The sequence below is a fragment of the Festucalex cinctus genome, chromosome 5, assembly GCF_051991245.1.
Source record: "Festucalex cinctus isolate MCC-2025b chromosome 5, RoL_Fcin_1.0, whole genome shotgun sequence".
Classification (NCBI taxonomy): domain Eukaryota; kingdom Metazoa; phylum Chordata; class Actinopteri; order Syngnathiformes; family Syngnathidae; genus Festucalex; species Festucalex cinctus.
In genome coordinates this window covers 25,370,353-25,386,921 of record NC_135415.1, presented here as the reverse complement: position 1 = coordinate 25,386,921, position 16,569 = coordinate 25,370,353, and the positions used below count along the sequence as shown (strand labels likewise).

Genomic DNA, 16,569 nt, shown 5'->3' with positions numbered 1-16,569 from the left:
GACAATTCGGAGCACCCAATTAACCTGCATGCATGTCTTTGGAATGTGGGAGGAGACCGGAGTACCCGGAGAAGTGAAGCAAAACATGTAGTGCTTAATTGTTGAAAGGGAGAGTTAACCCCGAAAAATCTTTACAAAAATATGTTGTATGTGCCCACACTAGTCTAAACATGGCATTATGATTAATATTGTGTTTGTGAAATATGATTTAAGCAGCAAAATCCACTCATTTTTATCCATCTTAGGCTGCGGCCATTTTGACACTTTCTGTCAGCTGAAAATGACCTCACAGGTGCTCTAAGCACAGATAACGACCAATCACTGTGCAGCTTGCGAATGTCACATGACCAAAGTGAGCCGTGACTGGTTGTTAACTGAGCAACTGTGATGTCATTTTCAGTTGACAGCAAGTGACAAAATGGCCGCCTCCTGAGATGGATAAAAACAGGTTGCTTAATTCACAGTCCCTAAATGCAATTTCTGGGGGCGGCCATTCTGCCACTGCGCTGTCAACTGAAAATAGCATCACAGTTGCTCGAGACTCAGGTAATCATGCTGCATTCGAGGATGGTCGGAAGGATGGTCGGAAGTCGGATATATGTCTGAGTTGGTTTTTCCCAGTTCCGACCTGAAAGCGTTCTAGATGAAAGTAAACAAACAAAATGGCGGATACCGGTGGATTGTTTTTTATTTTGCTTCTTAAAACTAATTTTTGACCTCCAGCAAACTTACCTTCTTGAAATTTTGCTTCATTTATTTTATTTTTATTTTTTTAATCTTATTTCACAAACATTCCATAGAGTTAAGTAGTTCACCGTATAATTTCATGCAGGGAGATAGCGGCATACTGTCACGTACGTTACGTTACGTCAAGTTATGTCGAATATTTATGAATGAAGAAAACGATCTAATTTTATACTAGAGTAAAATTGTGTTTTACCATTCACAGTCTGTGTAGCGAAGGGGTCGCCATTGTAGTTACGTCACTTTTAGTCCGTTGGTGAAGTCGGCGTCCTTTTTTATTTTTGCCCCGACTTCGCAAGTGGAATTTCCGAGTTCACACTTCCTGGTTTGAACTCAGAAAAGTCCAACTTCCGACCATCCTCAACTGCAGTATTAGCTTTGGAAAATGACATCAGAGTTTCTCAGGGCTGAGGTAACAACCAATCACGGCTCAGTTCCAGAAACAGGGGAGCCCTGATTGGTCGAGTCATTTTCAGTCGACAAAATGGCCACCCCATGACTTGGATAAAAACAGGTGGATTTTGCTGCTCATATTCCACAAAGTATTAATCACAATACCGTGTTTAAACTAGTACATGCTGTTTAATTGCATCATTACTTTATGTTCTAATAAAGCACAACATTAAAGAGTCCTATTGTTTTTATTAAAAACCTAAAAAAAAAAATTGCCTTGTTTAGTTATACAAAATACTTTTTGTTTCGGTGATGAATTATTAACATTATCTGTGGTGTTTCCTGTATGTGTTTTCCATCACATATTCAAATTGGTCTCATATTGTGAGTGATGTGTTTTGATATTTTAACACTGTGTCCTCGGCCAGAACCTTTTGGCTCAGTCTGACAAGCCTCCTGACAACTGTCATTTTCAAGTCCATGTGGGTCACCACGTCAAAGATTCTGATATATTTTGCTTACCTCAAAAGTCAATGATGACGAGCTGGCTTCCATTCACACCGTTTTCTATGTAATGTATCAGAAGTGATGCTATTCTTCTCTCGGTGGTTTCAGTCAGCCGCAATTTGTCTTTAAACTACGCTCAACTGAGCTGACGTGTATCGATTTTGTTCCCCTTCTTTGTCTGCAGACACATAAGAGGTCTCGGATTTTTTATTTTTTTTTTCTCATCTAAATCAACGGCGGAGCAGCAGTGTGTAACCAGACAAGGTGCTGAAGTTTCATTAATTAAAATACCTGCCTGTCCAGCTTTATCATTTCAAATATGTTCTCTATTGATTAGCTGACTATATAGTGAATGTCAGTGGGACGCAATGCTGTGTTATTTTACGCTCCATCATGCGCACCATGGGAGATATAAGATGTGAACTATTTAGAAGAGTGTACACTCACTGGCCACAACATTAGGTACCCCTGCTTGATCTCATAACTAGGACGGAGTATCATGGCTACAATGAACACTTTTTTTTAAAAATTATTATTATTATTATTATTATTATTATTATTATTATTATTATTATTATTATTAGGGGCAATGTTACATGAATGAACACTCCTCATCACAGCAATATTTTTTACTAATAATTCTATGCCTTTTTGTCTTAGTTTTTTTTTTTTTCAGAAACAATATTACGTTGCCCTGAGATGACTCCCAACCTTTCTTTTGGCCATTTAGCATTTAGCGACAGACCTCTCTTTGTTCCGTGATGTTATTTTTGAGTTACAGTATATGTGACACTACAGTGTACTGCCCTGCTCTTTATTGGGGCCAGCGTTGCTGACATCATACGCCGAGATGGCGTGCAGCAAGCTGGACAGAACATCAATAAATTCATTGCGTAATTGACTGTCCTGTGTAGGGTAGATTCATTTGTCAACTCTTTTAATGCACTGCACGTAGGAAGGAGTGCAGGTGCTTTCTTGTTCTATTTGGTGCCTGTCTGTCTATGCCAATAAAACCTTGATAAAGTAGACACAAGATATATGATATGATGTTTTCTCTGACGCACAATTTCTGCATTGTTCCACAGCTAAGGAGAGGATCATTTCGGACATTCAGAGAGTACGTAAATGGACCTTGTCATTAGGTTTATTGCAGTGAGGATGAACAAAGTTTACTGAGTGGTCATATACGGTATAGGCAATGTGTAGGTCAGCATATCACTCACTGAAGTATGCTATGTCACTCACTAGTAGGGATGTAACGATAAGGGCAATATCGTGATATCGTGATATTAAAACTGCCACAATATCATCGTCGTCATGTTCACAATACAGTATTTAAATGGAACACATTTGTTAAAAAAAGTCATGTTGATTTCCATTTGTGCAGTTCTAGCACCCTCTAGTGGCTAGTTTATTAGTGCGATTTAATTTTCATGAGGGATGTTTTGGCCTTCTATGTTTAAAATCTAGGCTAATTTTCAGATGTAAGGGAACCTAATTTGCTTGTGAAGCTCAACTCAACTCAAGATTGTGATCTTTTTTAAATATCACCAACCCCCCCAAATTGTGATAATTATCGTATCATGACGTTCATATCGTGATAATATCGTATCGTGATGTTTGGATATCGTTACATCCATACTCACTAGTATGCAGTTCAAGTAAAGTGTTTGCTAGTTTTGGGTTCAGGTTTATTGAAACCATCATTTAGTTTCATTTGGAAAATGTTTCTGTAGGTTTTACAATCAACTGTGTTTCCTTTCATAATCAATATTTGCATTGCATAAATGCTCACTTGATTGCAGATGAGATTTGTCGACGTGTCGACTGTAGACACAAATTTTAGTTCGATTTTTTTTTAAGTTACTAACATTAACGCCAATTTAATTCTTTTTTAAATTTTTAATAAAGAATTGAACCACAGGTGAGTATATTTATCAAAAAATTCTCAGAATTATTATTGTGCTGAAAATGTATTTGAAGTTTATTCTCATTTCATGTCATAACTAACTTGAGGTAGCGTGCACACACGTACTGTACGTACCCAACGCGGATCAGCATAATCTGTTACATAATCTGCATACGAACTCAAACTAAACAAAAAAGGAAAGCGATGTCAATTGTAGAGAATCGTTTGCTGAAAATGGTTGCAGTCTATTATTGTTTTATTTTGAAAACAACCTCCATATGGACTGAGTCATTGAGAAGAACATTCTGCACTAAGTCTATGCTCCGTCTTTTAATTTTTCACACTTCGCCTGCAGATTTCTTTTATTTTTTTTAGATTCTAAAACCATTCTTAGCTCTGTCCCTGTAAGTGGATGTGTTAGATTAAGCAGGGAGTGAAATGCGATAGTAATTGATTTAGTTCATATAAACATAGTTTATATAAACAGTTACATTAGACCTTCAGAAAAAATTCACATGAGCATTTAGGCTAATTGTTTCCCCAACAAAAAATCCATTATTAATCATCACACTTTGTAATAATACGTGAATCTGTTGAATCGTTGTTGAAGATGGCCTTTACAAGAAAAACAGTTAACATACACACGCAAACGTCAAGCTCTGTCTCTCTGCTTGTCTTCGCAGGGAGCATTGTTTACCTGGGGATGATGCTGGGAGCGTTCTTTTGGGGAGGAATGTCTGACAAAGTGGGCCGCAGACAGTGCCTCCTCATTTGCATGTCCACGAATGGCTTCTTCGCCTTCCTGTCGTCTTTCGTCCAGGGATACGGCGTCTTCCTTGTTTGTCGCCTCGCCGCAGGGTTCGGGTAAGACTGCTGAGACTGGAGGTCACGCGAGGGCCAATTTGTTTGCGAAAATGGTAAAATGAAAGGTCAAGCCAGCGATGTTTCCATTCCGTGTTTACTTGGCATCCCTTTGTGTCAAGTGTTACTGTCATTATTACTTCCTTTGCAGACGAAAAGCTGGAATCAATTTAATTTAATGATCGCTTAAAGTCTAATTCACTTAGCCCTCACAGCACAGGGACTGTAAAACACTTTAAATATATATCAGTTGTTTTGCAACGAGACATTTACTTTCCCTGCGGTTGTAATGCAATGTAAATTATACAGTTTTATTGCTAAGAAAATATACATTCCCCAACATAAGAAACGCCTGAACAACTGACTGCGCTCCTGTAAGATGTATTCGTTTGTAGATGTGATGATGATTGCATTTGATTGACACTGTCAAAAATGTGTTCATTTATCTACCGTATGTATATTATTGTATGTATATTATTGTGGATGATCGCATGGGGAATGAGTGGTTAGTAAATCTGACTCGTAGTCAGAAAATCTGGGTTGAAACCCTGTTGGAACGTCTCTGTTTGGAGTTTGCACCTTCTCCTTGTCCCAACTTTAATGCACCGTTATAATAATCCATCCATCCATTTTTTTGACCACTTATTCGTCAGGAGGGTCGCGGGGAGACGAACAACCATCCACACTCACAAGCACACCTAGAGACAATTCGGAGCACCCAATTAACCTGCCATGCATGTCTTTGGAATGTGGGAGGAGACCGGAGTACCCGGAGAACACCCACGCGGGCACGGGGAGAACATGCAAACTCCACCCAGGAAGGCCGGAGTCTGGACTCGAACCCGAGTCATCAGAACTGGTAGACGGACGTGGTAACCAGTCACCCACCATGCCGCCCCGTAATAATAATAATAACAATAATAATACTAATAATAACAATAATAATACTACTACTACTACTACTACTACTACTACTAATAATAATAATAATAATAATAATAATAATAATAATAATCTATCTAATAATAATAATAATAATAATAATAATAGTAATAAGGGCGGCACGGTAGTCGAGTGGTTAGCACGTCCGCTTCCCAGTTCTGAGGTCTCCGGTTCGAGTCCAGGCTCGGACCTTCCTGGGTGGAGTTTGCATGTTCTCCCCGTGCCCGCGTGGGTCTTCTCCGGGTACTCCGGTCTCCTCCCACATTCCAAAGACATGCATGGCAGGTTAATTGGGCGCTCCGAATTGTCCCTAGGTGTGCGTGTGAGTGTGGATGGTTGTTCGTCTCTGTGTGCCCTGCGATTGGTTGGCAACCAGTCCAGGGTGTCCCCCGCCTACTGCCCAGAGCCAGCTGAGATAGGCGCCAGCAGCCCCCGCGACCCTTGTGAGGAATAAGCGGTCAAGAAAATGGATGGATGGATAATAGTAATAATAATAATAATAATAATAATAATAATAATAATAATAATCTATTTCTGAAACTGTAAGTTTGTTTCCTAAGCATAAATGGTGATTATGTGCTGTGTTGTGATGTTGTAACTGTTCCTTTGGGAGTTGCTGCAGTAATTGCATCCGTGTAGCTTAGAGTAATTTAAAAACTGTCATTGCAACCTTTAAGTCAAGACAGGTTGTATGGCGTATGTCATGTTGTGCTGTAAACCGAGTAATATTGCGATCCAAACACCTTTAAAGTGCCGTTGTTTAATTAAGGTAATCGCACCAGAAGATTAAAGGTTGAAAAAACGTGACGGTTCAGGCAACTATCGTATGTCTCAGTCTCTCTAATATATCACTAGTATCTCTAATTTTCACTTTTCTGTGTGCTTCTTGCAGGATAGGAGGTGCAGTGCCCATTGTTTTCTCTTTCTTTGCAGAGGTTTTATCGAGGGAAAAAAGAGGAGAACATCTGAGCTGGCTGTGTATGTTTTGGATGATTGGCGAGATCTACGCATCTGCCATGGCGTGGGCAATTATCCCGCATTATGGTGAGTTTACCAGCTGTATCACACTCTCTTGAATAAGTCAGAGTGAAGATTTACACTAGATGACTAATACTGTTTGCAGTGTTGCCTATTGATATATGAGTGACACAATTAGCAATTAGAAATAGCGATGATGTGATCTCAATTTACTCACTATTTTTATTCACTGTGCGTTGCTGGCATAGATAGAATCATGGAAAAATTATTAGACCACCTTTGTTTCTTCAGTGTCTTGTTCATTTTAAATACCTTGGACAACAAATGCACGGTGGAGCCTCAGTTTAACGGACAAAGAGTGGGGCGGGGTTGTCAATTAAAGATGATTGTCTGTGAAATTGAATCAAATTTTTCATTTTTAGAAGGGCTTAACAAAAATGAACTGTATTCCAAATTCAGTGTGGCATATTCAGGAGTCACATATACAGCGAAGGACTATGTAAACAGCCATTTGAATTGTGTGCCTATTGCGTGGATAAGCTACTAATGGATGGCCATTAGCTTAGCTCGCCATTGCCTTTAATGGGAACGTCGCCACTTCTTTCTTGGCCACAAAATAGGCGTGTCTGTTAGCCAGTAGTGTAACAGTGACATCAGCAGCACAACCCAGAAATATGTGTACCAATCTCAAATCGCCAGTAAACAATTATAGAACTAACCGACTTTGACAATTACTGTACAAAGTTTTGAGTGGACACAATTTTCTGTCCGTTAAATCACAGCTCCCCTCCTTTCTCAAGCTGAGCCGTGATTGGTTGTTACCTGAGCCCTGAGCAGCTGTGATGTCATTTGTAGTCGAGAGCATTTTGCAAAATGGCTGCCCCCGGGCTCTGGGTGGAGGAGTGGAACCGTCACTTGCCTTCGGTGCCGGTTGGCGTGGGTTCGCTTCCCCACCTGGGAGACCATGTTTGTTTGTGTGCGTGTTTGTGTGAGTGAGTGAAAAAAACAAAACAAAAAACCCCCAGCCCCCCACCGCCACCCCTGAGATGGGTTAAAAAAAAAGTGTGAATTTTGCTGCTTAACTCATGATACTTGATAGTACGTTACAGAGCACTGTTATCTCTGCAGAAACAATCATCTAATTGCATTGGTTTGCTCCCAGGATAAGTGCAGAGGTTAAAAAGGTTAACATTGTGCATGAATGTCTCGGAGCAGACACTTTGACGGAGTGGAAGATGTGTTTTATCACTGTGTTGCACTTATAATGATAACGAAAAGAGCTATATTTTTTTTCTTGCCTTTTTTATTTAACCTTATATGTTCAATCCAGCCCCTCCTCTCCTTGTTTTGTTGGCTCTAACGCTGTCCTTCCTTTTATTACCGCTCCCTCCTCTCTCCTCTCTCTCTCTCTCTCTCTCTCTCTACTCCCCATCTTGACAAAGTGTTCTTCTTGATCAAGCATAATTAGGTTTTTCTCCTTGCTTGACCAGGACAAAGCTTGTGCTTGAGCTGATTTATGGCCAGACCATGCTTTGGCCAACTTGTGACGTCAGTGACTGTGATAGCGCTTGTGTGTGTGTCTGAGTCAGTAGCAGGTCATGCATTTGGTACCTGGGCCTTCAGTAAGGACTTCATTAATTGACTGAATACACCTCTTAATCCTCACGCTAACACGTTGACAGAAAATGCTGACATCATCAAGGATGGGACGAATTTGAAATCTGATTACAGTACAGTTGCTAATATATATTTTTTTAAATTACATCTGCTAACACTACTGATTGTGAAGGCCCTGGAGATTAAATTAGGTAGACTGACTGACTGACTATCTATCTATCTATCTATCTATCTATCTATCTATCTATCTATCTATCTATCTATCTATCTATCTATCTATCTATCTATCTATCTATCTATCTATCTATCTATCTATCTATCTATCTATCTATCTATCTCTCTCTGTCTCTCTGTCTTTCTCTCTGTTAATTAAGCAGCGTTTAAGCAGATGCATCAATCTATCGCTGTAGCTTTGGCTGTAGTAGGAGTAGTAGTCGTAAAGGAGTGCTGAGTTGGTCCACCAGACATAGTCAATTATGTACATAATCCCTGTAATGAGATTTCCAATAGCGTGAGTGAAACACAAACCCCGAGGGAAAAGAAGCTAAGATCCATTTCTGTAGAAAAGGCAATCGGTGCTGAACAACTCCATTCTTTCTCGATTTCTTCTCTTGCGCACACAGAAGAAGACAGTCAAGAAATAAAAGCAGTCTAACAAAAAGATTTTTTGTTAAAGTAAAACCTTGCTGTACAGTTATTGTTTTAAGGCTAACAATTGTATACACAAAATTCCTTCCAACATTAGTGTGTCAACTGAAAGTGAGATGAGGTGAATTGTACGAATCTCTTGTTAAAATCATTTAAAGTAATCTTTTGCATCCTCTCCCATTATGGAAAAACAACAACAACCCCCTGGTTCGAAAAGTAGCAGTGAGTATATCCCCATTAAAGCAGATTATATTTTGAGATTAATCCTCAGAAGACATTTTCTTGCATAAACACTAACATTAACCGCCCTACGCTTCCTGACTACCACCTACGCTTGGTAATGGATAATGGCACTGCTCCCCGCGGAGAAGCATCTCCATGAGACACGATCTGTCGAGAGATGTGGCAGGTCACGACTGGCACTGCAGCATTATTTTGTTTTTTTTGTTGTTGTTTTTTTTTACGTCTTCCTCACTAAACGGAAATCAGTGAAAGCACATTTAAGTTGTTTTGGTTACTGGTGTTTGTTTTCTGGCTTGGGTTGTTTGTACACAATTTACACACTGCACACAAGACATTTGCTTGCACAAGGTTTCATATGCAGGAAAAAGGTATTGTCTTGTACTATTTCTGAATTTAGTAATACTTGGAGTTGGAGTGTGTTGTCATTTTGTTTGTGCAATCACAACATAAAGGAAAATAATATATAAAATAATAATTAAAAAGCACTGCATCGGCCCCAAAAGAGGACAGTCCACCGGGCATGTGCCCTGTATGCCAGATGACAAGTCCAGCCCTGGCAGCAACTGTTATTTCTTCACTGTTTCCACAACTTACAGGGCACCTACAAAAGTTTTCAGTAGATGTGAGAGTTAACCAATTCATGATAAATACAATTTCATTTAACAGTGACCAAAAATTGCGAACAGACCTTTCTTTCTGATGCAGATGATGAATCAAAACTGCTGTAGTGTGGCACCAACTTCTGCTGAGGAGGACTTACTCGATGTCAGATGTTGTTTGCCGTAGCTAGTATCGGCACGATAGCCTACCTGGTATCGGTTCACCTTTCGTGACCTCGCTGTTTGGCGTATTTTTTGGGTGCAATTTTGCGTACATTTTTGTTTTGCAGTAATGTCCCTATATTATAAAATTCCTGAAGATTTGAAAATTGAGCATGTTTAAACAAGAGAGAAAGGTGACAAAATATAAATGCATCAATGAAAAAAAGTGTATATACTGTGTGGTGAGTGATTTAAGAGCCTTAAAACATTTATAATAAATATAAAAGATTAAGCAAACAACTTTGCGGATTTAATTTATTACGGGTATTTTTTATTTTTTTAACCTAACCCCAGCGGAAAATGAGGGAACACTGTATATAATTGGCTGTCTCTGTGGGTGTGTACTTTAATTTGTGTGTTACAATAATTCATAAGGGAATACTCGGGGGCTAAATTCAGGTGCAATAAAGTTTAACTTAGCTAAAAGCAAAAAATTGCTTTCAATGCATTCAGTTAACTGATCACAATGCATTTCCCTGAGCAAAGACTCATTTGTAATACTAAACAGATACAACCTTCTTACACATAATTTATGTTCCTACGTGTTTGCAATATGATTTTCGCACATAATGTGCACATTCCCAAAATTACATCATTCTGGCATAGTCACGCTTGGCAAAATGAGCCCAGTTCTTGATGGCTTGGCTTGTAGTTTTGCATTTAAACTTAATAAATACTTTTTAAAATACTTTTCATCTCACGCTCTCACTTGCACAATTCTTCAAATAAGAGGGAAAGTGTACTTCCTTCAGGGTGTTTATTTGTCAATCGAGTTGAAGTTTACTGAATAAGGCACATGAAACAAAAGATAATACAAAATGTCCAAATGAACCATGAGACTTAGTCTAACAAATGTCTGCTGATGTTACAATAATTATATTATTGCATAAGAATGAAATGATGAGCGATTAAAAACGGTGTTAATTTTTTATGAATCTCTCGGCTTCCTCTTTTCATCACTGATGTCATGCACTGTGTTGGCAGGATGGAGTTTCAGCATGGGCTCAGCATACCAGTTCCACAGTTGGAGAGTGTTTGTGGTCGTCTGTGCTTTGCCTTGTGTGTGCGCTGTGGTCGCACTTACTTTCATGCCTGAAAGCCCCAGATTTTACCTTGAGGTACAAAACGTGTTATTTCCCCAAATTACTTACAAACAAATGTCCAAGCTTGAAACTGTTTGACTGAAAATTTGCCGACTGCATTATGTTGTATTTTCTAGATTTTCATTCAATGCGACATCAATGCAGTAGTACAACTACGACAGACCGTTGTTGCTTAGTAAGCTGTTGCTGATGCCACAAATGTGTTTTTCTTTCTCTGACGCGCTGCCTGCTGACAGGTGGGGAAGCACGACGAAGCCTGGATGATCCTCAAACAAATCCACGACACCAACATGAGAGCGCGTGGGCAGCCGGAGAAAGTATTCAGCGTGAGTTTTTATTTCTCCCTGGTGCTGCTCCGCTTTGGTTTCTTGATGTTTGAAAGGAAGCAAAGAGGCTTATTTTCTGCCACAGCTGGGACAGGTTTTAACACTCTCCCGCTCTCTTAGAGGGATCACATCTGCATGATGACATTTCTCAAAGCTGTTCTGTGTCATTCAGGCTTATTTGCAACCTGAACTGCATGCTAAGTCGTCAATGCATTGATGCTATCAGCTTCTGTGACATTACAATCTATTTTTTTTTTTTTTTAAAGTAACGCTAAATCTAGATCCAGACTTTCCTGGACCTGTACAGACAGTTCAACGAATTCTCACTCTTTTAAATCAGATGTGACAGAAAGCCCACACAGGATATGGAAGACTGCAGCCAGGATTTGAACTCATGACCTATGAACTGTGACAGGGTGTGCTAACCAGCTGACCATCATGCCACCTTGGATAGCATTTGTATTGCAGCCTAAGCAAAATGGCTTCCACCGAAGAGTAGTTAATGTCTCGTCCTGAAGAATTGGTTGCTAATTTGGCAAAGTGAAGCCCCACTGAGAGTCAAAAAGATTGACCAAATTGTTGTCAGCCTGCTCCCAAAATATTTTCCTTTGAATAAAAACTCCAACTCCTTTTCCTGTGTTCTCGATGGAGATGGCCAAGGGCTGTCTCCACGGCAATGAGACCATATGCTTGGCGCATCAGCTGCGGACACGCAGACATGCATACATATTCACAATAGCACACTATCCTATTATCACTATCTTCGTAAGATCTCGCAAGTACCAACAGGTGTTTTCTTCATGCCTCCCTCTGTTGGTTATTGTTTTTAATTTTTTTTGGACTGGCTGTACTTGTTAAGTCAGTTTTGCTGCTCGGTACGTTGTGCACGTGACAATAAAGATCCATTCCATTTTTTTTCTACTAAGTTTTATTTAGAAGAATAGATCCCCTAATCTTTAGTCAATTCACACGACGATTACGCTTATTGTCATGAATTCATTTCTCAGGTGAACAGGATAAAGATCCCAAAGCAGCTTGACGAATTTGTCGAATTGGAGTCTGAAACCGGAAATACAGTGTCCAAGGCTATTTTCCGAATGAAGGCTGAAATCCATGGGGTATGTTCTTTCAGAAGATTATTATTTTTTTCTCTGTATCAGATTTGTTTTTAGGCTCACTGCAGAATTAATTTCTCCTGCCTCTTCAGATCTACCTGAATCTCATGAAGTGTTTCAACTACCCGATGCGAGAAAATATGATGCGACTCGCCATAGTGTGGTTCACGCTGTCTTTCGGGTGAGTGTTCTAATGTCATATGTGCTGGGGGAAGAATCAAGTGTCGTTTCCTTGCAAATAATAGCAATTACATTTCCTGTCATCTTGAGCTCTCCACACATGTTGGCCAAATCAATCACGGTCTTGGGATCAATACTCCTCAGTTGGAGCTGAGACAAATAGTAGTGATGGCTGGGAAGTAGAAACGCCCAGAAAATTGGCAGCATCCTTGACATAGACAATAAATATTATTCTGATTGCAGGTATTATGGGCTGTCTGTCTGGTTCCCTGATGTCATCAAACACCTCCAGGCAGACGAGTATGCCTCCAAAGTGCAAATCCACAACAACGAACGCACCGAAAACTTCACCTTCAACTTTACCCTTGAGAACCAAATACACAAAAATGGATTTTTCATCAACGATCGGTAGGATATGGTGATCAGTGGATATTGAAAGTTTACCAGCTTCTGCACTAAATGATTGTTGCCTCTCAGATTCATCAACATGAAACTCAAATCCGTCACCTTTGTTGACTCAACCTTCCGTAACTGCTATTTCGATGACGTCACATCGGTGGGATCTTATTTCCATAACTGCACTTTCGTCGATGCATTTTTCTTTAATACAGGTGAGATGCTTCCAACGATTCCTATTGACCCATTTCCGAGTGAAATTATGATTTGATCAAGTGTGATTTATCTATGTGTGCAGACATTGACGACTCGAAGCTGATTGATGGCACTGAGGTTGTCAACAGTACGTTCACCCACAACAAGACGGGGTGCCAAATGACATTTGATGACGATTACAGCGCCTACTGGGTTTACTTCATCAACTTCTTGGGAACATTGGCCGTTCTACCTGGGAACATTGTGTCTGCTCTTCTCATGGATAAAACAGGCCGTCTATCCATGTTAGGTAGGTCAGCTAGTTTGACTATAAACATCAGTCATGGCGAGTGAGGAGTAGTGTTGATTAACTCATTCACTCCCAGCCATTGTCACTAAAGCAATCCCCTTCGCTGCCAGCTGTTTTACTGGATTTTGACTGATTTTGCAAGGCTCACAGAATATTGTGTTGTAAAAAGAACTATATTTGTATGTTTCCGTTTTGCAGCAATTAGCATTAGAATATACCTAAGTTTCATCATTGTTCACAAATGTGTTTAAAACAGTGGGGAAAAGCCCCTTTTGCAACATGGCCCTGGTTGATCTCTTATACTCTGCTGCCACCTGCTGGCCGTTTTTGTAATAACTCCCAATGCTTCAACCATTCTCTGCAGTTCAGAGGCTGCATCAAAACCTTCTGTATGCTCTAGCATAAAAAACGTATAAATACGTCTTTGGCACACGGGTAATATTTAAAATAGAACGTATTTATACGTTTTTGGGAGCAAATGAGTTAACTATTACAAGACTGAATTGTAATGACCAGCAGAGTTACTCACTGTTCCTTTCGGTGAGCTTTGTGAAGGCATAGAGCAATTATTGGTTGGGTCAATTATCGGTCCCAATATTCAGCATTTTTTTATAATATCGGTATCGGCCTTTTTTGAAAATCTGGTATCTGATGACCGCATCAATGATCAATGTTAACTTCAGGGAAGTATTTATTTTGTATTTGTTTTATCAGAGATTCTTCTGACCCCAGCTTTTGTTTTTGTTTGAAATTAAAACTAAAATAAATGAAGATGTAGCATTTCAGCTATTTTGAAATTTTGGAAAACCTTATTTATAGTAGAAAACAATAGGGTTCCTATTTACTTGTTTAAGTTTTCATTTAACTGCTGATAACCAATGGGAGCTCGCTAGATTTTGTATTTTTTATATTTGGTAAGGTTTTTTCATTTCAATTATTTATTTAATTCATTTACAAAAGAAAAAAAACAATCTAAAACAATGTTCTTTATTATTGAATGAAAAAGAGCAGAAAGATGACAAGTCTTATTGTATCTTCCCCTTTTCTCCCCAAGGTTCAGTAACTAAAAAACATCATAAACAGCAGCAACATAAATTAAAAAAAGAAAAAAATATATAAATACAATTTTCACAGCTAGTCACAGAATCACATCTGTACTCGGTTTACAATTTGATAATTTTAAGACAAAAGATGTCTACTGTCTAAGATAATTAAAAAAAAAAAAAAAAAAAAACCTTCAACATCTTGCAAGTATGATAAGTTGTTCAACAAACTGCTTAAAGACATCTCAACAAAGGAAAGAATTGAAGATTTTATTTTTTATTTTTTGTGATACCAATATTTTCCCCTTAGAGTGAAAGTGAATATCGGCTCCAAATATCGGTTATCGGCCTCCCCGACTACTAATAATCGGAATTGATATCGACCCTGAAAAACCCCCCCAAAAAAACATGTCGGCCTATCGCTTGCTTTGTATCTTTGTACGTCAGGTGGCTCCATGGTGTTGTCTGGCATCAGCTGCTTCTTCTTGTGGTTTGGCACCAGTGAGTCCATGATGATTTTCATGCTGTGCCTTTACAATGGCCTGAGTATCTCTGCCTGGAACTCCCTGGACGTGGTCACAACGGAATCTTTTCCGACTGCCAGGAGGTAAGGGTGTGAATCGTCAAAGTGTAATATAGTGCAGGGCATGTTTAAAACTCTAGTGGTCACTTGTGTGATGACTCTCTAATTCTTTCTCAATTTTTATTTTTTTTTTGCTTCTCCGAAAACATCTCCGCAGAGGAACAGGCTTTGGATTCTGCAACGCCCTGTGCAAGATGGCTGCCGTCTTGGGGAACCTGATTTTCGGCTCTCTGGTTGGCATCACCAAGGCCATCCCCATTCTGATGGCCTCATCAGTTCTCGTGGGGGGAGGTCTGGTCGGCCTCCGGTTGCCTGATACCAGGGCAAACGTCCTCATGTAACACCAGCTTCACCATAGTATGATCTAGATAAAACATGGAGCTTAAAGGGGATACTTGACTCATTGAGCCATTTTCAGCAGTAAAAAGTTAATATTTTGTCTATAATTAACTCATTTCCTCCCAATAACGTGTAAATACGTTTTCTTAATGTTCTAAGTGTTCCAAAGACGTATTTATACGTTTTGTTGTAATTTTTATGCGAGAGCATACAGAAAGCTTTGATGCAGCCTCTCAACGGCAAGGAACGGTTGCAGAAATGGTAGTTATTACACAAACGGCCAGCAGGTGACAGCAGAGCAAAGGAGCTCAACCAGGGCCATATAGAAAAAAAGCTCAATTACTTACAATTTTGAATAGATTTGTGAAAACTGATGAAACTTAGCTCTCTTCTAATGCTAATTGCTGCAAAACGGAAACAGATAGAAACATAATTTATTTTCCTGATGAAAGGAGAGACTTTAATCTTTCTTTTGATTCCATGCTTTTATAGCAATAGAACACAATAATCTGTGGGCCTTGCAAAATCAGTCAAAATCCAGTAAAACAGCCGAGAGCGAACGGGACTGCTTCTGTGAAAATGGCTGGGAGTTAATGAGTTAATGTGGTAACGTCATTATTTTTCATGTACAATTAATACCTTTAAAAAAGTCATTTTTTCACTTGCTGTCGACCAGGGCTGGACTAGCACAAAAAAAATCAGCCCGGGCATTTTGACTTAGACCCACCTGCCTAACATGTAGTTTGTGGATGTTTCAGTTGATATTGCAGTTATTATATTTGAACTGGATTAACGGACTGGTCCCTCTAAATTGTGGGCCAGTCTCTCGGGGTAAAATGTAGGAAAAATAATTTAAAAAAAACAAAACACTACATCGTCCCCAAAAGAGACCGGCCCACCGGGCATCTGCCCTATATGACAGATGGCCAGTCCAGCCCTGCTGTCGACTGATGATGTCATCACCTCTGCTGAGGAAGACCAATCATAGCTCAGTTTGCTGACCAACCTCAGAAAACAGGTGAGCCATGATTGGGCGCTACCTACTTCCTCAGCACAGGTGATGTCATCATCAGTCGACAGCAAGCGGAAAAACCAGTTTTTAAAGGTATTAATTGTACATGAAAAATAATGACGTCATCAAATTAATTCCGGACAAAATATGAACTTTTCACTGCTGAAAATTGTTCAATGAATCAAGTATCCCTTTAAGCGTGACGAAGAGGTCATAGAGAAAGGAGTGCAACTGGCTTGGATCACACATGAAGTGGATATAAAAAGTCGACACACCCCAGTGTTCAATTGCTTTTAATTTTGTA

The 16,569-nt window shown here is 39.5% G+C and overlaps 1 protein-coding gene across 2 annotated transcripts in view; it reads left to right on the top strand.

Annotated features, from left to right (window-relative positions):
* The window catches only part of sv2ca (synaptic vesicle glycoprotein 2Ca), a 28,775-nt gene extending 12,655 nt beyond the window's left edge, over positions 1 to 16,120 (top strand). For both annotated transcript variants that reach the window (XM_077522649.1, XM_077522650.1), the window contains exons 3-13: positions 4,237 to 4,417; positions 6,249 to 6,400; positions 10,648 to 10,781; positions 11,003 to 11,092; positions 12,100 to 12,210; positions 12,300 to 12,388; positions 12,631 to 12,795; positions 12,865 to 12,998; positions 13,082 to 13,288; positions 14,779 to 14,938; positions 15,072 to 16,120. In XM_077522649.1, coding sequence (XP_077378775.1) covers positions 4,237 to 4,417; positions 6,249 to 6,400; positions 10,648 to 10,781; positions 11,003 to 11,092; positions 12,100 to 12,210; positions 12,300 to 12,388; positions 12,631 to 12,795; positions 12,865 to 12,998; positions 13,082 to 13,288; positions 14,779 to 14,938; positions 15,072 to 15,255 — 1,607 coding nt within the window. In that variant the 3' untranslated portion in view covers positions 15,256 to 16,120. The remainder of the gene's footprint in view (positions 1 to 4,236; positions 4,418 to 6,248; positions 6,401 to 10,647; positions 10,782 to 11,002; positions 11,093 to 12,099; positions 12,211 to 12,299; positions 12,389 to 12,630; positions 12,796 to 12,864; positions 12,999 to 13,081; positions 13,289 to 14,778; positions 14,939 to 15,071) is intronic.
* The last annotated feature ends 449 nt before the right edge of the window (positions 16,121 to 16,569 follow it).